This window comes from Lotus japonicus, chromosome 1 (assembly GCF_012489685.1).
Source record: "Lotus japonicus ecotype B-129 chromosome 1, LjGifu_v1.2".
NCBI lineage: Eukaryota > Viridiplantae > Streptophyta > Magnoliopsida > Fabales > Fabaceae > Lotus > Lotus japonicus.
The window spans coordinates 10,520,740-10,545,145 of NC_080041.1; the positions used below are offsets into that span (position 1 = coordinate 10,520,740).

General features: G+C 43.1%; 1 protein-coding gene across 1 annotated transcript; it reads left to right on the forward strand.

Moving 5' to 3' along the window:
• The first annotated feature begins 3,006 nt into the window (after nucleotides 1-3,006).
• On the forward strand, nucleotides 3,007-16,714 carry LOC130733548 (uncharacterized). The gene is made up of 2 exons (XM_057585771.1): nucleotides 3,007-3,618; nucleotides 14,209-16,714. The coding sequence occupies exon 2, from the start codon at nucleotides 14,216-14,218 to the stop codon at nucleotides 15,962-15,964; it is 1,749 nt and encodes a 582-aa protein (XP_057441754.1). The 5' UTR covers nucleotides 3,007-3,618; nucleotides 14,209-14,215; the 3' UTR covers nucleotides 15,965-16,714.
• Nucleotides 16,715-24,406: the final 7,692 nt, after the last annotated feature.

Consider the following 24,406-nt stretch of genomic DNA (forward strand, 5'->3'; position numbering starts at 1 on the left):
TCCTAAAATCAAAATTAAGCCAACTACCACACCATTTCCCTCTTCTAAACACTATTCACGAAATTTCCAACTCTTATGGGAATGTATTAATTTTTCTCCTCTTCCTAAGCTTTAAAATAATTAATTAAATAATTTTCAAGCGTATTTATCTATTTTAACCAATTTTGGTTTTTAATAATAGCAGTAATGTCTCAAAAATTAATTCATATGCAACAAAATTTAATCTAGCCAAATAAATATCTCCATAAGAAAATATTCTCATTTTTCCATGCATTTCAAATATTTTCTCACTTCAACAAAATAATTGTGAGTTAGGTGGCAACACAACTCAACAGACAGCAATCAGACATAAGTCAATGAATCAACTAGTAAACAAATAATAATATTATAATAATATAACTAATTATTATTTTTAATTATATAATAATCCAAGATTGAGGGTCTTACGGTTTGTTTTTGGAGTTAATCCTTTTTGTTTGGTAGCTACTTGGGCGCTTAACGGTATTAGATCACGGACAATCGGATAGTTGAATTTGACCTTCAATATATCTTATCAACAATTTCAAACTAAAGATATCTTGTCAACAATTTCAAATTAAAGATAAAAGTTAGTTCTAAATGCAACTATATGCATCTTCCAAAATTGATCGATCAATGTCTCACAAGGGCCAAGGCAAGATAACTACGTTGTCGAGTAATTCAAAACACCTCCACGAGGTGGGACAATCGCATGAGATAAATAACCATCACACTGCCACTTCAAAATTTCAAATCCTATATGTCAAGTTAGAGCAAAATTTCGTGACTCACAAGTCACATTCAACAAGTCCAAATTGTTCCAAGAACAAGTAAATATCATCGATATTTTTAAGGCAAAATTTTAGTAACAAAACTCAAAACAATTTAACCCAATAATCACGTTTTCAAGTCAAAATCATGCTATGAGAAACTCAACATACTTTAATTTTCCAGCAAGCATAATTTACATATCATGCTTAAATCGTGTTCAAAATAACATCAACTTCAAGAATAACACCGTAGGAAAATCAGCCAACAAGTTTCAAGGCAAAACAAGTCATATTCATTATTTTATGATCACACAAACATGCTATCTACATAGAAAAATCAGTAAAAACAAAAGTAATCAAAGCATGTCAAAACATCAATCCAACAACACCCAATTAAAACACCTTTATCTCAAATACCATGCAAAAGAGGGGGAGAGAGACATACAAACTCACGCATGAGACGAAGTTACCCTTACCTTTGCCAAGGAAGTATCCACTCTTGTCCAAAAGAAGTCATAGGAGAAATCTTCACATAAAGATTGACTTCAACAATATAATGCATACTACTATTATTCAAACACTTAGGAAAAATCATAATGCTATGGACCCACACAGTTATACAAATCAAAATTGAGGATAAAATTTTTTCAAGAAATTCAAGACATATATATATCTCAATTTAACTTAATCACATGAAACTATCATTATATCATCAAAAATCAAATTTTCACACTTATCAACTTTTTCTTTGGTTAAAAAAAACTTTTTCTTCACATTTTCGATGCACATAGAGTAGTAATCCTCAAAATTCTATTTTGTCATCATCTTATTCACATAATCACAACACCATCTTTATCTCTTTAATTTTTAAATAAAGGAGGCATTATATCACTTTATCAAAAAAAATTTAAAAAAACTAATCTCCTAATTTTTTTTTGAAAGCTTAAGATGAAAATATTATTGAAAGATATAAAGGACTTATGAGGACAGTCCCCTCATGAGCATGAAGAATGAAAAATGTCAAAAGACCCCAGTATGAACATCATTATCCCCAAAACCATAGCACCCAACACACCAGGCGACCTAAACCCCAGGCATCACTGATTGGCATAAAAAACGACTCATAGGAATGCCTCATTAAAACCTTGCAAGGAAAAACCCAGTGGGAAAAAACCAAGCAAGGAAAAAGAGCACAACCCTATGAGAAGCCAATATTATTGTTCGCGACCAACACCTCATTGTTTGAAATTTGAGAATTACATTTAGATATCATCCTATATTTTGAAATTTTCTAATCAACTAGCCTTTACCCACCATGAAATTCTAGCCAAATGAAGATCCCACACCATTTCAGAACTGAATGCCTTACCATTAAAAACCATATTGTTTCTCTCTAACCAAATAGTCCAACAAAGAGCATACGGTATGATGTCCCATAAGATTTTTTCAATTTTTATTCTCCAATTCCCCCATTCCAGCAAAAGACTCTTCACGTTTTGGGGTGCGACCCACACCTAGCCCTCACGCTGCATTATACCACACCAGATCTGCCAAATCATTTCACAATGGATGAATAGGTGCACAGTTGATTCCACAAATAAAGAACACAAGTTACAGATACCCTCTTCCGGTAAAATCACCCCCCGTGCCATCAAACAAGCCTTCGTTGCCACAAGATCCTTTTGCAGCTGCCACATGAAAACACCAACCTTTGGAGGAATCAATTGCTTTATTGCTTTCGGAATCTGCCAATCTATGAAGCCAAATTTCTTATCCTCTACAGCTTTGCACAACCCTTTCACCGATAAGACCTCAACACTATCCCCCTTCCAGTACACCATATCATCTTCATTAGTAGGTATAATTTATTTATTTATTTATTTTATTATCATGATCGAAAACAGTTATGTTTTTGGGGGAAATATGTAACGACCTAAATTTTTCCCTCAACAAGAAATAATAGGAGTATTTTAATTAATTAGTAATTATTATTAATATTATTATTATAAATAAATAACTAAATAAAATCAAAATCAAAATCAAGTTCTAGAAAATTCAAAGGATAAGGATGAGAATAAAAAAAATTTTCAGGAAGGACTAAACTGCAAACTGACCTAACTCTGAAGGACCAAGGTTAATAACCGACCTATTCTATAGGGACCTAACTGTAACATCAGAAATAGTTTTAATTCAAATTCAGGTCCCTGGCTTTGTCTATAAATACCACCACCGAGTTCAAGTTCAAACCAACTCAAACCAGAGCAACCCAAGCCTCCAAATCCTTGCTAAACCTTCCTCTCAGCCTCCTAAAGCCTTCCCTAACCTCTTCTCCGCCCAACAACCACTTGAGATAGCCCAACCGAGCTCAAGAAATTCCGAAACTTTGAGCTCTCGGTTCTCCCTCAAATCTCCATCAATTTTGTCAAACCAAGAGTCTATTTTGCTTAGAATTTCACCAGGAAGCTATTCGTGCAAGAATTTTGAAGTTTGGAGGTCTAGATTTCATTCTGCCATTGTTGCTGAGCTCCTCACCGGAAAAGCTTCACGGTGCTCATCGTTCTGGCCAAACCAGAGACCTTTTCAGCTACCCACCTATACCATTGAGTTCCTGGGAGTGAGAGGAAGCTTTTCCAATCGGTTTCCACCCTTAAATCCACCCTTCCGCCGGAGCGCCGCCGCCAGCCACCGTCTTCTCCGGCGAGCTCACCGGAAAACTGCTCAGAACTTGGATTTTCTTGCATAGTTCGAATCCTTGTCTTCCATAGGTTCCATATACATATTTGGTTCGGAAAAATTAACTTGGTTTGATAGGGTTTCAAGAGGAAAGAAGGTATGCAACTTCCCGGCCTTATAACTCACTATTCTTAATGACTCAATGCAAAGTAAGAGTTGATTATGATTCATGGGATTAAAATGAACATTTAGAAAGAAACAGAATGAATTTTGGAGGTCTAGAACAAAAGTTATGAAATTTTTAAGTTTAAGCTAAAATAGTTAATTTTATTCTTATTTAATTGGTTAAGTCGCTTGAATTTAAAGGTGGCTCTGCCGCCGCATAAATATAAAGGTGGCTCTGCCGCCGTATAAATATAAAGGCTGGCTCTACCGCCACACACATATAAAGGCCGGCACTGCCGCCTCATTTAAAAACTAATGGTCGGCTCTGTCGCCTTATCAAAAATACATAGTCAGCTATGCCGCCTTATTTAAAGTTATATAATGATGGTCGGCCTTGCCGCCTAATTATTTAATTTCTTACAAAATAAAAACGAATATTTGTTAAAAAAAAAGAGAATTAAATATTAAATTATGAAGAATAACATGGAATTTTATAACACTAAGGTGAAAAATTGACTAAAATGCCTTACGATATTATTATTGCAGATAATTATTAATTGGAGGATTTTTCCGAAGAAAGGTAAGGGGGGGAGAATGCTCAACTCATGAGGGAGTGTAGTGTAAATAAATAGGTGTTGGACCTCCCTTGGGTCCCTATTTGTTTTATTGAAATATTTAAAAAAAAAATGATTATTGTAAACAGGATTTTTTTTTTTGAAAGATCAAATTTATTGAAACTGAATAAGCATGATACAATCAGATTGCTATAGCATCACTAGTAAGCTATTAGCAAAACCCAACCCGGCATTACCAAAAAGCCTTGTGCCTTAGCAAAACCAGCAAGCTGCCAATTTACAAGCGCAGAGCACCAAGGTGCCTTAAGGTATTGAAACGAAAGAAGCGTAAGAAGCAGGAGAGTTAATTTGGTCTTCTATCTTCCAGCAAAACCCAAAGGGGATCGAAACCTTCACAACCTGTGTTTGCCAAGAAATCAGCAACCGAGTTTCCTTCTCTATATGTGTGCCTAATTTCAAGGACATTGATTTCCTTCATCAGAATATCAATCTGGTTCAGTTCATTGAGCAGTTTCCAGGGTCGTTTTTCTCTTGATACCACCCATCCTATAGCCGCTGTGGAGTCGCTTTCAAGAATTACATTGTTGAAGAGAAATTGTTGACAAAACTGCAGCCCAAATAGTATTGATTTTACCTCAGCTTCATGAGCCAAACCGAACCCTATGCCAATTGCAAAGTATCCCAGAAATTTCTTGCTTGAATCCCTAATAACTCCTCCAACCCCACTGATCCCCGGGTTGCCCTTTGAGGCTCCATCTACATTGCATTTCAGCAACCCGATGTTAGGAGGTAGCCACGAAACATGTCTAGGATTGGGATGGGGCATAGGGAACTGAATGTTTTCCAAGTTCCTTGATATTTGATCAATGTCAAAGGGACATGTTATCCAAGCACTCTTAATCCACCATGCTAGTCTGATCAGATACATGTCTGCAACCTCTTGAAAATTTGCCTCTTTGCCTTTGAAAATGATATTATTCCGTTCCAACCACAGAGACCAAATAAGAGAGTAGGGAATTAATTTCCAGATAGTGTTGTCCATACCTGACTGTATATTATTCCATTCTTCCTGAAGTTCCACCAAGGTGTTAGGACCTGCCCAAGAAACGCCTCCTTTTCTGAAGATATTGGTCCATAATATATTAACCCTCGGGCAAGAGACAAAGAGGTGATCATTTGTCTCCTCTGCTCCATTACAGAAGGAACATGACCTCTGATCAACATCAATTACTCCTCTCCTCCATAGATTCTGTTCTGGGAATGAACATTGAGGGAAGGTATAGTACCAAAGGGTAGAGAGATTGTGCTAGGGAGAGAGAGTAAGAGAGAGAATGCTGAATTTCATGTGTTATTTTATCAAATGAGCCAAAAGTCCCTTACAATTGATAACTACCTCCTATTTATAGAGCTTGGGTACTACCTATTGGGCCAATTGGGCCTCCGAGATCAAGGCCCATCTGAAGGTCAGGGCCCCGCCTCAGGGCGGGATACATGCTGGGCGTTGCCCCTCTAGGGGCTCGCCCAGTCCACTAGTCCACAAGACACCGAGCTCGAGGTACGAGAGCTAAGGGTGTCTTTTAAATGCTGTTACATGTCTTATTGTACACCAGAATCTACACTGCCAACATGGCTTGAGAAAAGAGAAGCTAACTATATCGCCAACATGGCGTGAGCAAAAGGAAACTAGCATTTTCAGTTACCCAGTCCACCGACTTGACGAGCAAACCAAGCTGGCAAGTCCACAAGTCCACAAGCGGCGAGAACGACTACTTTGTATTGGTGATAAGTTGGGGCAGGTGCATGATCGCTCGCCGGCGGGAAAGGTGGCAGGCATGGGTCATGTGCCGATCATTCAATCATTGACTGCGGCGACCCCGGCGAGCGACTGAACTTCGTTGTTGGTGTCAATCGTCAGGCGATGGCGTTTGATCCTTATAGTGGCGAGGCTTTCCGCGCTTTCCCTTATTTTAAAACCCTTTCAAATTTCTATCTGCCTCACGTGGCTGCCCCACGTGATGTGTTGGTTACATCAATTTCCCTCTTTCTCCGGAACCGTCACTTCACCTTTCATAACCGTCCCATCGTGCGCAGTAACTCCCCTTTGCACGCGACCCACCTCCCCAAAACCATCATGACTTCCAACCTTCCACACGCGTCCAACACGCGTCACCCTTCCAGCTTCTCCCCCTCTCCTATAAAAACCCTTCTTCCCCACTGTCATCCCTTTCCGAGACCCCTCTTCACTTCCCTAATCGCTTACCAAACTCCTTCTGCCCACTTCCGCTCCGGAGCCGTCGCTTATCACCCTTTCCGCTACCCACTCTTCACATCCTACTCCGGTGAGTCCCACTGTCCTTATCTTTACATCGCACACATACTTATCTTTTCCTTTCTTTCACTTCACTGTCTTCTAAAAATGGCTTCAAACCCTGCCTCCCCTAATCACTCTTCTTCCTCCTCCGAAAGCGACCCTGACTCCACCGCTGCCGGCGGCCTCCGTTTAGAGGTTCCGGAGATCCCAGCTCACCGCCTAAAAACCTACGCCACTCTGCCCCTTCCAGTCCAAGTAGCCCCCAAACACGAGGCTATAGATCAACCTTCCATCTTCCAAGACAGTGATCCCATTGTGCAATTCGTGAACTCCCTGGGTGGCTTGTCCAATGACGATGAGTTTAACGCCAAACTCAGGATCTGGGTTTGCAGTCCCGGGGATCGCCCCTGGCTCCACAAGCCAGACGGCGACGTAAAGAGATCCCATTTTTTCTTTGCGTACGAATACATGTTTAGCGAGCTTGGAATCAGGCTTCCTTTCTCGCCCTTTGTCCAAACCGTCCTCCGCGACATCAACGCGGCTCCCTGTCAACTCCACCCTAACGCCTGGGCTTTCATTCGATGTTTTGAAATCCTAAGCGCCGCTGTCGGCATCGCCCCATCCCCCACCAGTTTCTTCTACCTTTACGACGTCGACCCCAAGTCCATCAAAAACAAAGGATGGATTTCCTTGAAGGCCCGGGCCGGCCGGAAGTGTCTGCATCCTCACAAAAGTAACGCGAAGTCCTCCTTCGCACGAAAGTACTTCCGTGTGGCGGTTCATCCCGCCTACCCAGAGGCATTCACCCTCAGAGACGGGACCGCCCTCTTTCCTCTTTACTGGACGGAGAAGCCCAACGGGATCACCGATCCTTCAGAGGAATCCTTGTCCGCCAACGATAAAGCCTTTCTTAATCTCCTTGCCCCACTTCCCATCCTTGACTGCACAACAGTCCTTGAGGGCGCTGACCTCTCAAGAACTCCCAAATATTTAGGTTGCCCATAGCTCACTTTTATTATTGACATTTCCTTTCTCGACTCCTATGTTGTCATTGATCGTTTTTTTATTGTTACAGAAGATATGAATTTCACGAACGCCGAGCTCCTGAAGGCCCGCGAGAGGAGAATGGCTCGCTTCTCCCCAAAATTCAACACTGAGGGCGACGCGAAAAAACGGGGCGGTGCTGAGAACCAAGCCGAGAGCACCAAAGCTCCCAAGAGGAGAAGATTGGCCAAAACCTCCTCCGGCGCCGGCACATCCAACCCTGGCGCTCAGCCCACCACTGCTGCTGCGCCTAAAGGCAAAAATGTCGCTGAAGCCTCCGTCGCCGCAGCCACCGAGCCAACCGCCGTACCAGCTTCTACTCCTGCCTCCGCCGGTGCGACCGCTGCTGTTGCCGCTGAGTCTTCTGTTGGCGCCACAGCCGCCTCCGCCGGCGTTAACGCCACAAAAGCTGCTGCGTCTTCCGACACTCCTATTGGAGAGAAGGAAAAAGAAAATGAAACCCCAATGTCTCCCCCTCGCCAAGAGGCGCCTCTTAGCCCGCCCTCAACACGTGATGCGGGCTCCATGCCATCCCCGCCTCATAAAGGGGAAAAATCCTGTCCTGGCGCTGCCACTACCTCTGAAGCGGCTCAAATTGAACAAGCCCCTGCTCCCGAGGTCGGTTCTTCAAGCTATTATAATATGCTCCCCAACGCCGTTGAACCCTCAGAATTCTTACTTGCTGGTCTCAACCGTGACGTCATAGAAAAAGAAGTTCTAAGTCGGGGCCTGAATGACACCAAGGAGGAGACTCTTGCTTGCCTCCTACGCGCTGGATGCATATTTGCTCACACGTTTGAGAAGTTCAATGCCGCCAACATTGAAGCTGAGCGGTTGAAGGCCGAAAGTGCTAAGCATCAAGAAGCCGCCGCTGCTTGGGAAAAGCGTTTCGACAAACTAGCGACGCAGGCAGGAAAAGACAAAGTCTATGCCGACAAGATGATTGGCACGGCGGGGATTAAAATCGGCGAGCTGGAGGATCAGCTGGCGCTGATGAAGGAAGAAGCAGATGAGCTTGATGCAAGCCTTCAAGCTTGCAAGAAGGAGAAAGAGCAAGCTGAGAAGGACTTGATCGCCCGAGGCGAGGCGCTGATTGCTAAGGAGTCAGAGCTTGCCGTTCTGTGCGCTGAGCTGGAGTTAGTGAAAAAAGCGTTGGCGGAGCAAGAGAAAAAGTCTGCGGAGTCCTCGGCCTTGGCGAAATCTGACATGGAGGCGGTGATGCAGGCTACATCCGAGGAGATCAAGAAAGCAACCGAAACCCACGCCGAGGCCCTCGCCACGAAAGATGCTGAGATTGCTTCCCAACTAGCAAAGATCAAAAGTCTAGAGGACGAGCTGGCGACTGAGAAGGCCAAAGCCATTGAGGCGAGGGAACAAGCCGCTGACATCGCCCTTGACAACCGCGAGCGCGGTTTCTACCTCGCCAAAGATCAGGCCCAACATTTGTACCCGAACTTCGACTTTAGCGCCATGGGAGTAATGAAAGAGATAACCACCGCAGGACTGGTTGGTCCCGACGATCCTCCCCTGATTGACCAAAACCTCTGGACAGCGACTGAAGAAGAAGAGGAAGAAGAAGAACAGGAGAAAGAAAACAATGAATAATGTAATTTTAACATTACTTTAGCTTTTACTGTCACCTTGTAGTGTACTTTTCCGCCATTCGTCTATGTTTAAGCAACCCTTCGCCATAGCTTTTTATATCGCCGTTGGATATTTTGTAAATCATGTTGGAATGCTTCCGCCAAACATTTTTTAGTCGCCGCCGCATCGTCATCACCATCTTGCTTTAGCCTTATAAGAAATTAGTTTGACTTGCTCGCCACTATTTTGCGGTAGGTCGCTACCCTCATTTTTGGCGGTAGGTCGCAACCCTCTTGCGGTAGGTCGCGACCCTCTTGCGGTAGGTCGCCACCATTTTGCGGTAGGTCGCTACCCTCATTTTTGGCGGTAGGTCGCGACCCTTTAGCGGTAGGTCGCAACCCTCTTGCGGTAGGTCGCGACCCTCTTGCGGTAGGTCGCCACCCTTAGCGTGAGGTCGCCACCCTTTTGGCGACTTTTGTGTGTCTAAACTGAGTCTTACAGGTCGCCACCCATAGCGTTTGGTCGCCACCCTTTGGCATGAGGTCACCACCCTAGCGGTAGGTCGCCACCCTTGGTGTGATCGTCCCATTTCGGGACGCAAAGTGCTTTGGGTTCCAATGGCCAGTTGGATTACCAAAGCGGTGCTCAGTAGAATGGGCAATTTGTACCCCACACATCGCCAATGAATCCGGTTGTTACGTGGGCTTTTCCGGGGCTAATTTAGTTCATCGTGAAACTTGTTTCACTTTGTAACTAAATCGCGCCATCAGGAGCTTGTCCCACCCAATAACAAACCGCTTATGGAAGTCTTCCAAGTTTCACAAAACTTTAATGGTGTGCCCCAATTCACCCGCTCTTTCTCTTTGATCCGATTTGCTCCTCTCTATCTGAATCAAAACCAGTGAAGACAATATAACTTTTAATACCAACTTCAAAATAAGAAAATTAGGAAATACAACAACTGAGAAGGGAATCAAATGAAAGACGGAGGAAAAGTTTGAAGGAATTGGAAAAATTTGTTGGCCAGCGATCTTAACCATAGCAACGCTTTACTCGCCAAACTTCCATGGCCAAAATAAAACGTGCCCACCAGAATTCCGCCGCCGGAGTAAAACGTGCTTGCTAGATTCCAACGCCAACGACATTCTCTCGCCGTCGAACTCCATCGCCAACAACACTAGCTCGCCAACGCAAACGTGCTCGCCAGAATTTGCTCACCTCCTAATCGAGATTTTCATCCGAAGCTTCGATTTCATAACATCTATGACCAACCAACGCACTCTTCTTGCCGTACAAGTTAAGGCAATTATTGTAACACTCCCTCGCCATCTTCTGGTCCACTTTCAGCTTTCCCACCTTTCCACTGCTTAGCGGATACTTGACCGCCAAGTGGGCTGTCGAAATTACAGCACAAAGGCGATTCAACGTATTTCGCCCAATGATGACATTGTAGGATGCTACCACCTGGAGAACCAGATACCTTACCTTCAAAACCCTAGCACACTCGTCTTCCCCAAATATTGTGTCTAGATCAATGTATCCCCGCACCATTACTTGCTCCCCCGCGAAACCTACCAAGGAACAGTTGTATCCACGGCGCGATGATTATGAACAACGTCGGCCTTGGCAATCTAAGTCTCATCGCCAGCGGGAGGAAACTGATATGGTGATGAACACAGATGTATCGGATACGCTCCGAGGGGCAAGCGACGCAAATCTAGTGGATGAGCCGGAGGCCCCAAAGTATCAGCCACGGGACGCCAATCCCAAGAAGTGGTGCGAGTTCCACCAGTCCGCCGGGCATGATACGGATGACTGTTGGACTTTGCAGCGGGAGATTGACAAGTTGATTCGGGCGGGATATCAAGGAAATCGTCAAGGCCAGTGTTGGACTTTGGTCGTGGGTTCGATCCCCACAGACGGTGCCAAATGTTCTGGGAATGAACATTGAGGGAAGGTATAGTACCAAAGGGTAGAGAGATTGTGCTAGGGAGAGAGAGTAAGAGAGAGAATGCTGAATTTCATGTGTTATTTTATCAAATGAGCCAAAAGTCCCTTACAATTGATAACTACCTCCTATTTATAGAGCTTGGGTACTACCTATTGGGCCAATTGGGCCTCCGAGATCAAGGCCCATCTGAAGGTCAGGGCCCCGCCTCAGGGCGGGATACATGCTGGGCGTTGCCCCTCTAGGGGCTCGCCCAGTCCAGATTCATTTTCGTTGCCAATTTATTATGGCAAGCTTGCCAAAACAGTAAGCATACCTTGGGGGGAATCAATTTTCTGATCTTGTCTGGGACAGAAAATTCTACATTTTCAGTCAAGTTGTCATCAACCCACTTACATAAGTTTCTTACTGAAAAGAAGCCGTTTTCACTACCGCACCATATTATAAAGTCACTTGAATCTGCTGCTGGAATCTGAGTATTAATGAGATTAAGGAACTCATTGTATGCTTCCAACTCCCAGCCAAAGAAGTTCCTTCTAAAAGGGATATCCCACACTCATTTATTTCTTACAAACAATCCTATCTCCGCTATGAAAGCTGTTTTGCAGGTTGCATTGGCAAAAAGTCTTGGGAATTGAAGGCTTAGTGCTTTATCTCCACTCCAATGATCCATCCAAAATCTGATGTTCTTTCCATCGCCTACTCCACACATCAATTGCTCTTTAAATCCTATTGATATCATAGAGTCCTCCTTCAGCACAGATGATATGTCATTTAAGATTGCTGACAAAGACCTACTGTCTTCCAACACTGTATGAAGAAAAAGAATTCTGTTCTCCCACTTATATTTCCCAGCAATCAATCTTCTCCATAAGCTGCTCACTTCTGTGCCATACCGCCATGCCCACTTCAGCAGAAGGGCCTTGTTTTTCCACTCTAAATGACCTAGCCCGAGTCCACCTTTTTCCTTGGATTTGCATACCATCTCCCATGGGATCCACACCATTTTATTTCCCCTGTCTTCCCTCCCCCACAGGAAAGCTCTGAATATTCTTTCCACTTCCAATATAACACCCTTTGGCGCTTTGAACAAACTCATCCAGTAGACCGGTATAGAATTTAATGCTGCCTTTAGTATAACCACTCGTCCACTCAAAGAGATGAATTTTGAGTTGTACGATCTCCTTTTCTTTCTCAAATTATCCAGCATTGGTGCCCAGAAGGAAATTCTTCTTGGGTTGCCACCTAATGGTGCACCCAAATAAGTAATCGGTAGAGATCCCACTGTCCACCCATAGTTTAGTGCAACCCTTGCAACTTCATTAGAATCCACATTGCAACCGATGAGAACTGATTTTGCCATGTTGAGTCTCAAACCCGATGCAAAGAGGAAGGAGAACAAGGCATGACACAAAAGTTCTAACTGTCTTTCATCCTTTTCACAGAATAATAATGTATCATCTGCAAATTGGAGATGATTTAGAGCCTCTGCATCTCCCATTTTCACACCACTAAATAGATTGATCCCAGATTCTCCAAGTAGTTGATTCAACATGCAGGAGAGTCCATTTGCACAAATGTTAAAGAGCAGAGGGAAGAGAGGATCTCCCTGCCTCAACCCCTTTTCAATGTCGAAGAACAAGGATGGTGAGCCATTGACCAAAATTGCTAGTGAGGCTGTTGTTATACAGCTTTTAATCCACAACCTCCACTTATCTCCAAAGTTCATTTCTGCTAACAAATCAAGTAGAAATTTCCATTCTACTGTATCATAGGCTTTAGCAAAGTCTATTTTTAGTAGATATCCACCCTTTTTACTCTTGTTTAGATAATCCACCACCTCCGCAGCAATTAGAATACAATCGGTTATTTGTCTCCCCGGAGTAAATGCAAACTGATTTTCAGATATCAACTTTGGCATTACCCGTTGTAATCTTGCTGCGAGCACCTTAGAAACCAGTTTGTATATGCTTCTAAACAGGATTTATTCGATAGGAGCCTCCGAATCATTTCTTAAACATTTTTTTTACGAGGCATCCCGATTTTTAAAGAAAATATTATTTGATCAATTCTCAGAATATTTCCACGAGATTTCTAACGGCTTGCAGGTACTCTATGAAAAGGAAAGGTCAGTGGCCCCAACTGGACAGTCAAGGCCAGGCTGTGCCATTGGGTAACGCTGTGAGATCTAAGGGATACCTTTATGGTTGCGGTCCTTGGGGTGTGATTAGGTGGGACCTACCAACAGGTTGGATATGAGGTTTGTCCCATCCGGAACCTAATCACACTGCAGGCCCCCTGATGATCGTCCCAGCCGAGCGGCTTCTCGGTGACTTTCCTGGAGAATGTTGGGCCCACATCCTCGTCTAGAGACCGAAACTATTTCTAATTAGATTTTTTTTTTGATTTATTTGATTATGCTATTACTTTTCACTTGATTTACTTGCTTATTTATTTTACACTATTCCTCTTGCTCGAGTGTGTTGGATTGCTTCTCACCCCTCTTGTTTTGGTTGGTTGTTCTAATTGAACAACTTAGGGACGGAGACCGAGGAGAAAGAACTAGAATGAAAAAGTGACCAAGGCAGGAAGAGCTGTAAATAGTTGTGAATATACGAGAGTGTTCGAGTAGAATAAAGACCAGCCGATGGAAGAAGACGTGTGCGACTGGACTCGTACTCTATCAGACTGTAAAATAAGTATGAAAGCAGTGGGTTTTTTGTAATTAAGTTTGTCAAAGTAATCGGGAAAGATTTAGAGGAGTCCATGCGAGACTCTGGGATGTCTTGTCTAAGGAAAGGAATCGCTTTTAATGACGCTTAGCGCGGCTAACTTTCCTGGAGACATTCTCAAACTATCAATTGGACAACGATGAATTCTGACCCAAAGGTCTTGTACTTTTTTTCAAAGTTCATAAATAAAAGTGTTGTTTTCTGAAGATATTCTTATTTTATAGTTTAGGTAGGGTGTGAGTTTGGTCGTCACAAGGGTGGTATCAGAGCTGGTCTTTCTAGGCTAGGGTTAGGGTCTGACGTGCTTCCGAGAGTCTAGAGTCAAGGGCTTAGGTTATGAATAAGAATAAGTAAGGTTTAGACGGTTTTAACCTTAGGTTTGTTGCAGGTGAAGAATGGCTGGTAGAGGTAGACCCGCAAACGTTAACGCCGATCTTGCTGCCGCTCTAAATGGTCTAACTGAAGTTTTAAGGGCACAGGCACAGTTCATGCAAGGGGCTCATGTTGCTCCAGGAGGAGAACATCGTGGACTTGATAAATTTTTGAAACGGGACCCTCCAACTTTCAAAGGGGAGTACAATCCTGACGGAGCTTATAAATGGATGACCCAAGTAGAAAAGACTCTCAACTCGATGAACTGCACCGATAATCAGAAGGTGAATTATGCCAGTTATCTGCTAGAGGGAGAAGCTGAAACCTGGTGGACCCAGGCTAAACCAAGGATGATCCAAGCTAACCTCATGACTTGGATAGAGTTTAAAAGAGTATTTATGGAGAAATACTTCCCTGAAGACGTCAAGGCCCGAAAGGAAGTTGAATTTTTGGAGCTGAAACAGGGAAATATGACTATTGGGCAATATGCAGCTAAATTCGAGGAACTGGCTCAATTTCATCCCTCGTACTGCGATGCTGCAAATGAAAACTCCAAATGTATTAAGTTTGAAAACGGATTGAGGCCAGACATCAAAGCTGCCATTGGGTACCAGCAGATTCGAAATTTTTATACGTTGGTAGACAAATGCCGCATATTCGAGAATGACGACAAACAGAGAAAGGAGTACCTTAAAACCCTCGGCCCTCAGAAGAACTTTCGAGGAGGAATTGATAAAAAGAAACCATTCCAGAAAACCTTCCGATCGCAAAGTTCTTCTTCTAGTGGGAAAAACAAAATCCTGAGATACCAGCCGCAAAATCCTCCCCGATGTTATAATTGTGGAGGAAACCATTACCGGTATGAATGTCCTCACACCCAAGCCGTATGTTACCGGTGCAAACAGCCAGGGCATGTCAGTATAAATTGCCCAAATCCTAAAGTGGAGTCTTCCAACAATGAACGTGGAGGAGCTGGCAATCGCAACAACAACAATAACAACAAAGGGAAGAAGGAGAACAACAAGGCGCCTGCCCGAGGACGCTTCTTCACTCTGACTGGAGCAGACCTAGAACCAACCGAAGATCTGATTCAAGGTACATGTTTTATGAATGGCATTCCTTTAGTTGTTTTGTATGATTCTGGTGCTACCCATTCTTTCATTGCTGTTGATCTCGTGAAACGATTGCGTTTGGCCACGCAATCCTTAGTTCGTAAACTCATAGTATCAACCCCTACTGGAGATACTGTGAGTACTACCTTCCTTTGTAAAGACTGTCCACTTGTAATTCAGGACAGAAATTTTGTGGTAAGCCTTGTTTGCTTACCACTGTCCCAAATCGACATAATCATGGGAATGGATTGGCTTTCGGCCAATCATGTCCTTCTGGATTGCCATCGTAAAATTATAATCTTCGGATCAGATCCCCCACATGATGGCAGATTTATTTCTGCTAACAACGTTAACACCTCGGTAAAGCAAGGCGAACAAGTCTATATGCTATTGTGCTCACTGGAAGGAGAGGCGGAACATCCGATGCAGCGCATACCTGTTGTGGAGGAGTTTCCGGATGTATTCCCTGATGACATTCCCGGATTACCTCCAGAGAGGGAACTAGAGTTCGCTATTGACTTGATTCCTGGTACAGGGCCGATATCCATAACACCCTATAGGATGTCCCCTCTAGAGTTAGCTGAAGTAAAGAGGCAAATCGAGGAGTTGCTAGAAAAGCAATTTATCCGCCCTAGTGTGTCACCATGGGTGAAGGTATGAAAAACGGTAGAAAGGGGGGGTTTGAATAACGTTTTCAGAACAAAACTTCCACCTTAAAGATTTTGACAAATCTTTCGAGAACTTAAGTGCTAAAGATAAGAGATAGAAAAGCACACAAGGATTTTATCCTGGTTCACTTGATAAATCACTCAAGCTACTCCAGTCCACCCGTTAAGGTGATTTCTTCCTTCTTAGAATGAAGGCAATCCACTAATCAGGTAAGAGTTACAACTGCACTTGAAACCTACAAGTGACTAACAATTACACTGACTTAGCTCACACTAAGATTCACTCTCTTAGTCTTCTCTAGGATCCGATCAACCTTGATCTCCTAAAGGAACTAAACAAACTATTTATCAAAGAATCGTTTACAAGAGATTTGCTTCTAAAAAGCTAATTGTAAACTCAATGAATTTCAGATGAAAGAAAGCTTAGAATATTTTGAATATGTCTTGCGCGTGTGTATTTCTTTTTCTCTTTTTTTCTTCACAGCTTCTTTCAATCTTCAGCCTCTATATATACTCCAAGGATTAGGGTTGAGCGTTGCATGGGAAATGCTACCGTTGGAGGGCAGTTCTGGAAAATCCAGCTTCTGCTGTGGCTGAGAACGTTAGGTAGGTCGTCAGGAAGGTACACTTGCTTTTGTACTTGGATAGCGACTTGACCTTTTAACCTAGGAGACTTCTGATCAGGGGAATACTTCATATTGGAACTTGTGAAGCCGGTTGATCAGAGTCAGAGGGAAAGCACAGACCCTCTGACCATTGTATCTTCTGATTCTGAACTCAGAGGGAAGAACATGGCCTTCAGAGTTTCTTGCTTCTGGACTTCAGAGTTTCCACTATTCAGCTTCTGGATCTTCAGAGTCTTCTACACCATCAGAACATCTGAACCTTCAGTGTTTCTTGGTTATCAGAACTTCTGGATCTTCAGAGCTTCTAGCGACTGAGTCCACATCAGAGTTTGTATAGCTTCAGAACTTCTGAAGCTTTTCCACTGTTCATACTGAACATGGTGAATGCGAAAGCGTTGCTTGGGTTACCCTTTATAAACAGTGCTTCTGATTTGTGTGAGATTGAGTTGAGGTCAGAGCCTGTAAATAGCACACTCAGAAAAACACGTTAGAGTACCACAATTGTTCATATCAAAAGGTTAACTTGTAATCATCAAAACATAGAGTTGTACTACTAGATCAAAACTTGATCTTACAATCTCCCCCTTTTTGATGATGACAAAACTAAGATTTTTGATGAACAATTCTTAAACATTAAACTGAATTCACTCAGAGTTTAGAGATATAGAATAAGACTTATCCTGATGTGAATAGTTTATCTTGCTCATTCTGAATTCAAGTCACTGCTTGATTCTGAGCTTAGCTCCCCCTGAATCTAATACTTGATGAAAACGTTAGTAAAGTCTAGATTCTGAGCTAAAAAATATAAGAGTTCAGAGTGAAAAGCTTATGACATAGATGAAAAACGAATAATCAGAGCGCATAAGTGATCAGAGTCAGGGACAAGGTATCAGAGTCTTGGGTATCAGAGTCAACTTAGAATCACTTCAGAAGAAGTGAAATGTATTCCTTGTATTTGCCCAGTGACACATCTATGGTCCTGAAGGTGGAACTCTTAAAATCTCCAAAAGAAAAATAAGTCACACTAACACATCTTACAAATCAAAAACTGGGTTTACTCCCCCTTTTTGTCATAAGCAAAAAGCTTGGGGTGTGAAAAACTTAGCTTAAAGTACAAGGTACTCCCCCTTAGAGAAGGTCTAAGTTTAAGAGAAAATGAAAACGATGTAAGAATCAGAGTTAGGCGAAAATAAATAGAAGAGTTAATGCAAGGGATGAACGTTTACCACCGGTCAAGTGAGTAAATAGAAGGGTCAGTTACCAAGAACTTAACCTCGAGAAACTGTAAGAGCATTAACTTTCAGAGAGAAAGTGAAGCCTATAAAAAGCGTTGGAGAGAGAGGTAAGCTTCACACCTCGAACAATTTTCAGTAAAAAAGAATGGCAACATACAACGTAGCACTAGAAGAGCTGAGGAAGAAGGCCTTTGAAGAGGACTTGTTCCTGAACATCAGGCATCCAGAGGGTGCAACTACCATCGCGGAGCTGACACGGACACTGCTGGAAGAGGACCTGCGTCCAGAGTTGGAGAGAGACCTGAAGGAATTTCTTGCCTTCGTGGAGGAGGTGCAAGAACTCAGCCGGCTTGAACTCAAGCTGCTGGAAGAGAAAGAGAGTTTGGAAGAGAAGCTCAAGACTTCAGAAGAGATTCTGGAGAGGGATGAGCTAAAGATCAGGCTCAGCAACATCCAGCATGTACTGGAGCGTCTGGAGAAGGATAGGTCAGAGCAGCGCCAGGAGTGCAGAAGAATGAGGAGAGATCCTCCATTCTAGATTATATGATGGAAAGAAATATGATGTAAACACAAAACAATTATGAATAAAACGAGTTTAGCAAACATATGTGACATACGTATATAGTTATGCATATATAATCACAAACGAACAAAAGAGAAAAAATAAATAAAAAGAAACAGAGTTTAACAAAAGGAAAACAAAGTTAACGAAAAAGAAGAAAAAGAAGAGATCCTAAAAACTAAGGTTTGTCAGTGCGTCTCAGAAGTTCCATCATCATTTGCTTCATCTCAATCAGCATGGATTCATGAGTGTCAAGACGTTGTTCCATGATGTCGAGTCTGGAAGAGCTTGGCTGAGAAGAACTGGAAGGAACATTCTGAGCAGCTTGAGGATCTGGAATGGAAGCAGAAGCAGCAGGAGTAAACACAACCGGTGCAAGTCGCTCTGCCTCAGCCTCAGCTTCAAGACGCTCTGCCTCAAGTCTGGCTTGTTCAGCCTGAGCTGCTGCTTGACGTGCAGCTTCTTCTGCTTGTTCTTTCTTTCTCTTGGCTTCTTCAATAGCTTCAAGAAGCTTATTTCTCTGTTCTAGTTCATGAAGAGCCACCCTTCTAGCAAACCTTTGCTTTGCAGCCTCAATGCTCTGACTGCCCTCTGCATGCAAGAGCTGCATCATAATCGGAACTTGAGCCACTAGCCAAGTGCTCAGATTGTTCCACTCATCAGCCACATTTTCAGCATTCTCACTGAGATCAGTCTGACCGTGCACATTGCGGAGCCTCAAGGAGGCTTCATGATAGAAGATATTGATGCACTCAGAGAGAGATGTGGGTTGAAGGTGAGTATAGGGAATTATGGAGAGGTTGGGTGCAGGAGAGGCTGGGTGATTGCTGCTATGAGCTTCAGAGGCACCTTGTGGAGAACCAATGTTAATCATGGGAGCATTGGGTTCAGAGGTTCCAAGGTGAGGGTCTGAAGTTTCAACCAGAGGGTGAGGTGATCTAACCGAGGATTGGTTAGACACTGATTGTTCGGGTTCAGGGTCTGGTTGAATGGGCTCTTGTTGGTCAGGGACAGGGTGAGCTTGTTGAACTAAGGGGTCTGCCTCTTGGATAGGATTGGCCAAGATAGGTTCATCTGGGTCAACTAGACGTTCAGGTCTAGGGCCAGGATATCTCCTAGGGCTTGGACAGGTAAGGTAATACTCTTCCAAGGCAGACACCTTCTCTTTTCTAACCTCCATGAATTTTCTAATTGATTCAGAGTTATTGGAGGGAGAAGAATCAACAACATTAATTGGGAAGGATACAGGTGTAAAGGCAGTTGAAGAGTCTGTATCCGTGGTTCTGGCAGAAGGACGTGCTGATGCTCTGGGAGCAGAGTGATCAGACGTTCTGGGTTGTGGTTCTGTTTGGTTGGGCTCGGGTTGTTCATGGATGATGGGTTCAGAAGATAATGGGTCGTACGGAATGGTAAGGAGAGAGGTTGGATCTTCTGACCTAGAGGTTGGGTTCTGAAGCAAATTCCAGAGAGGTGCTTCGGTAGGAGAAGGTTGAAAGAAGGAGGATCGTGGGGAATGTGGTGGAGAGGTGGTTTGTGCGGCTGGTTGGGATTCAGGAATAGGAGTGAGGGGATTTGAGGAGTGTTGAAGCAAGGCAGAAATAGGAAGTGCATCAAATAAATTCAAATCATCATCAGAAGCAAGTGCAGGCTTACTTGAATGTGCTGATGATCGAGTCACTCTGGCAGGAGGTTCAGTCCTTCTGACCACTGCAGCAGCTGGTTCCACCCGAGTAGGCTTCACCACGATTCTGACCTTCTTCTGCTTCTTCTTTGGAGGACCATCCTCACTATCATCACTATCATCAGGCTTTCTCTTTGTCTTCTTGACCAGAGGGACATCAGATTCCTCAGAAGATTCGTCCAGAACCATCTTCCTCTGAGCTTTCTTCTTGGGAGGAGAAGGAAACTCTGGAGCTGGTGGTAGTCTGCTGACGAAATCATCAAGGTCAATTTCGAATCCTTGAGCCCTTAGATCTTCAACATAGCATCTGATGGCGTCAGGATTGTCTGCTTGAGTCCACAGAGGGTAGTCATTCAGAGGCATTCTTCTTCCTCTGATCTCAGAAGATGTGTCTTCATGAGCAGGAGCAATCTTCTTCTGGACCAAACCCATCTTCTTCAGAGAATTTGCAGTGAAGACATCACTGACAATTGTGCTCAAATCCTCTGTGCAACCAGCATCGATCAAATCTTGCACCAAGTTGCTTTCAATGAGAAAGTCTGAGAGCAGCCTCCCAAAAGGGATGTATTTGATTGCAGACTTGATGGAGGCGGTGGTGCGAGACTTCCGGATGCATTCCTTTAAGTAGGAGAACAGGAAGTAGGGAAGGCAGATCTTCTCCTTGTCTTGAATGAAGAACAGCATCGCCTTCTGGTTGAAGTTGATGTAATCTGGGGAACTGCCCTTCGGTCTCTGATTGATGCAGTTGAGCAGGATCTTGTGCCAGATTCTGAGTTTGGGGTGAAGATCCATCACTTTGTAACTCGTCTTGCCCGGTTTGAAAGTGGTGTACAGGGCCTGGTTGACTTTGTCTTTGGTGCTGGGTTTCAGCTTCGATTCCGTCAGTTGGAACCGATACCCATAAGCAGTTTCTGCTCCTAGCAGATTCACGAATGACTTCTCAGTGATGATGATCTTCCTGCCAAGAATGTGAGAGACCACTTGAGTATCATCGCAGTCTGCGTGCTTCCAGAATTCCTTTACCAGTTTCTCATACACCGGTCCTCGAAGTCGGTTGAAATAGTTTCCCCAACCTTGAGCTTGGACTTCAGGACGAAGATCATACCCATTTGCAGCCAAGTTATCGAGGTTGAATCTCCATTCTGCCAGGACTTGGAGTTCCTCAGGAGGAAATACGCAGTGAACGGCACAGCCCCGTTCTGCAATAGGAACAATCTGCTCTTGAGCTTGAACTTGTTCTTGTGCCGGGTTCTCAGAGCCCCTTTGACCCGTTGCCAAACCGACTACCATGTGAGGGAACTGAGGTGCATCTGCAGTAGATCTTCTGGTTTGTCTCACCATTTTGAAGAGGTTGACGGTTTGAGGTAGAAGATGAAGTTTGAAGGATGAAGAGAGATCGAGAGAGAAATCAAGAAAGAGGCGGTTTTGAAAAGCAGAGAGTGCGAGAGTGAAAACCGGAAGTGAACGAGAACGTGTGTGTCTAGTGGGTTTTATCAAATAACCGTTGTTGATTCAAAAAGCACTTTAAGATCAACGGTTGAAAATTAAAGATAGATAGTAACAGTAAAATACACAATCACACACAGGAGATAAGCATATCTACACGCAATCATAACAGACTGTCACACGGGCACAAGGAATTATGCATCAGAAATTCTGACACACGTGTTGTTGTCTCAGCTTCAGAGTCAGTACCAGTGGGCACACACACTCTGATTGAGTTACCTTCTGGACTAGACATCTTCTGATCAAGAAGTATCATAGTCAGAGGTTCTGATCCATCTTCACTCTGGACAAAAGTCCATGTTTAGATTTTTCAGAATAAAATTAAATCTATCCTCTGCTAAGGGCTTTGTAAAGATATCTGCCCATTGATGGTCAGTATCAACAAACTTCAGAAGAAGTACGCCCTTCTGTACATAATCTCTAATAAAGTGATACTTTACCTCAATGGGCTTTGCCCTTGAATGCAAGATAGGATTCTTACTCAATGAGATTGCAGCAGTGTTATCACAATAGATTGGGATATTGCTCTCAAGGATCTGATAATCCTCCAGCTGATGTTTCATCCAGAGCATCTGAGTGCTGCATATTGCTGCTGAGATATATTCTGCCTCTGCAGTTGATAGTGCAATGGTTGATTGCCTCTTGCTTGCCCATGAGACTAGATTGCTTCCCAGAAATTGACAATTTCCAGAAGTACTTTTTCTCTCTGTTCTATCTCCAGCATAATCAGCATCACAATAACCTGAAAGCTTATACTCTGATGTTTTCTTATACATCAAGTCAAGGTTAGTGGTGCCTTTCAGATACCTTAGGATCCTCTTAACAGCAGTTAAGTGGGTTTCCCTTGGATCTGATTGGAAACGAGCACATAAGTGAACACTAAATAATATGTCTGGCCTAGATGCAGTTAAGTATAGAAGTGAACCTATCATGCCACGATAGAGCTTCTGACATACTTTACCACTTTTATCTTCTTTCTCCAGAATGCATGTAGGATGCATTGGAGTCTTGGCCACTGTAGATTCCAGCATATTGAACTTCTTCAGAAGTTCTTTAGTGTACTTGCTCTGATGGATATATGTTCCTTCTGGTGTTTGATCAACTTGTATTCCCAGAAAGTACTTTAATTCTCCCATCATACTCATCTCAAATTCAGCCTGCATCATCTCAGAAAATTCTTTGCATAGAGATTGATTAGCAGAACCAAATATAATATCATCAACATAAATTTGCACAATTAAGATATCATCTTTATAAGTTTTGCAAAAAAGAGTTGTATCTACTTTACCCCTTACAAACTCATTCTCCAGAAGGAATGAGCTAAGTCTCTCATACCATGCTCTGGGAGCTTGCTTCAGACCGTAGAGTGATTTCTTCAATTTGAACACATGGTCTGGTTTCTTTTCATCTTCAAAACCTGGGGGTTGATGAACATAGACTTCCTCTGAGATATAACCATTTAGGAAGGCACTCTTTACGTCCATCTGATGTAGAACTATGTTGTGATTTACTGAGAAGGAGATCAACAGTCTAATTGCCTCCAGTCTTGCTACCGGAGCAAATGTTTCAGTGTAGTCTATTCCTTCCTGCTGGCTGTAGCCTTGAGCAACTAGCCTTGCCTTGTTTCTGACTACTTCTCCTTTCTCATTTAGCTTATTTCTGAATACCCATTTCGTTCCAATAACATGAACATTCTCAGGCTTCTTCACTAAGCTCCAAACATCGTTCTTGGAAAATTGATTCAATTCTTCTTCCATGGCCAGAATCCAATCCTTGTCCTGAAGAGCTTCATCTATGGACTTGGGTTCAATTAAGGACACCAATCCTTTCAGACTCAGCAAGGTCTCTTCAGAGGGTCTGAAGGCAGATCTGGTTCTGACTGGTTCATCTTTGTTGCCCAGAATCAATTCCTTAGGGTGAGCTGCAGTGATTCTGCTCTTCTTCAGAGTTTGTGAGTTAGAGGGACCAGCTTCTTCCTCTGGTTCATCTTCCTCTGGCTCAACTTCCTCTGGAGCTTTGCCTTTGTCAGAAACATTAATGCTTAAATCTGCAAACTTTTCAACTAGCTTTGACTGGTCAGAGTCAAGCTTATCATCAAATCTAACATGAATAGATTCTTCAATAGTCTTGGCATCAGTATTATAAAATCTAAAACCTTTAGATCTATCAGAATAACCAAGTAATAGACACTTAGAAGACTTAGCATCAAATTTATGCAATCTATCCTTAGTATTGAGAACATAACAAACACAGCCAAAAGGATGAAAATAAGAAATGTTGGGTTTTATGTTCTTCCACAATTCATAAGGAGTCTTATTCAGAATTGGTCTCACAGAGATTCTGTTCTGAATGTAACATGCTGTATTTACTGCCTCTGCCCAAAAGTGCTTAGCCATGCCAGTTTCTTGGAGCATGGTTCTAGCCATCTCCTGAAGAGTTCTGTTCTTCCTCTCAACAACACCATTTTGTTGAGGAGTTCTGGGACAAGAGAAATCATGTACAATTCCATAGGAGTCAAACAGACTCTCAAACTTGTCATTCTCAAACTCTCCACCATGGTCACTTCTGACACGCACAATCCTACAAGCCTTCTCGTTTTGCACTTGAGCAATGAAGGTAGAGAACACAGCATGAGACTCATCCTTGCGGGTTAGAAACTTTACCCATGTCCAGCGGCTATAGTCATCAACGATAACCATCCCATATCTCTTGCCACCTATAGACTCAGTTTTCACTGGTCCAAACAGGTCGATATGCAGAAGTTCTAACGGCCTTGAGGTTGAGACAACATTCTTTGCCTTGAAAGGGACTTTTGTGAATTTGC

Excerpts from the sequence above, each read along its gene's own strand:
- LOC130733548 (XM_057585771.1), top strand. The coding sequence starts at position 14,216 with ATGGCTGGTAGAGGTAGACCCGCAAACGTTAACGCCGATCTTGCTGCC.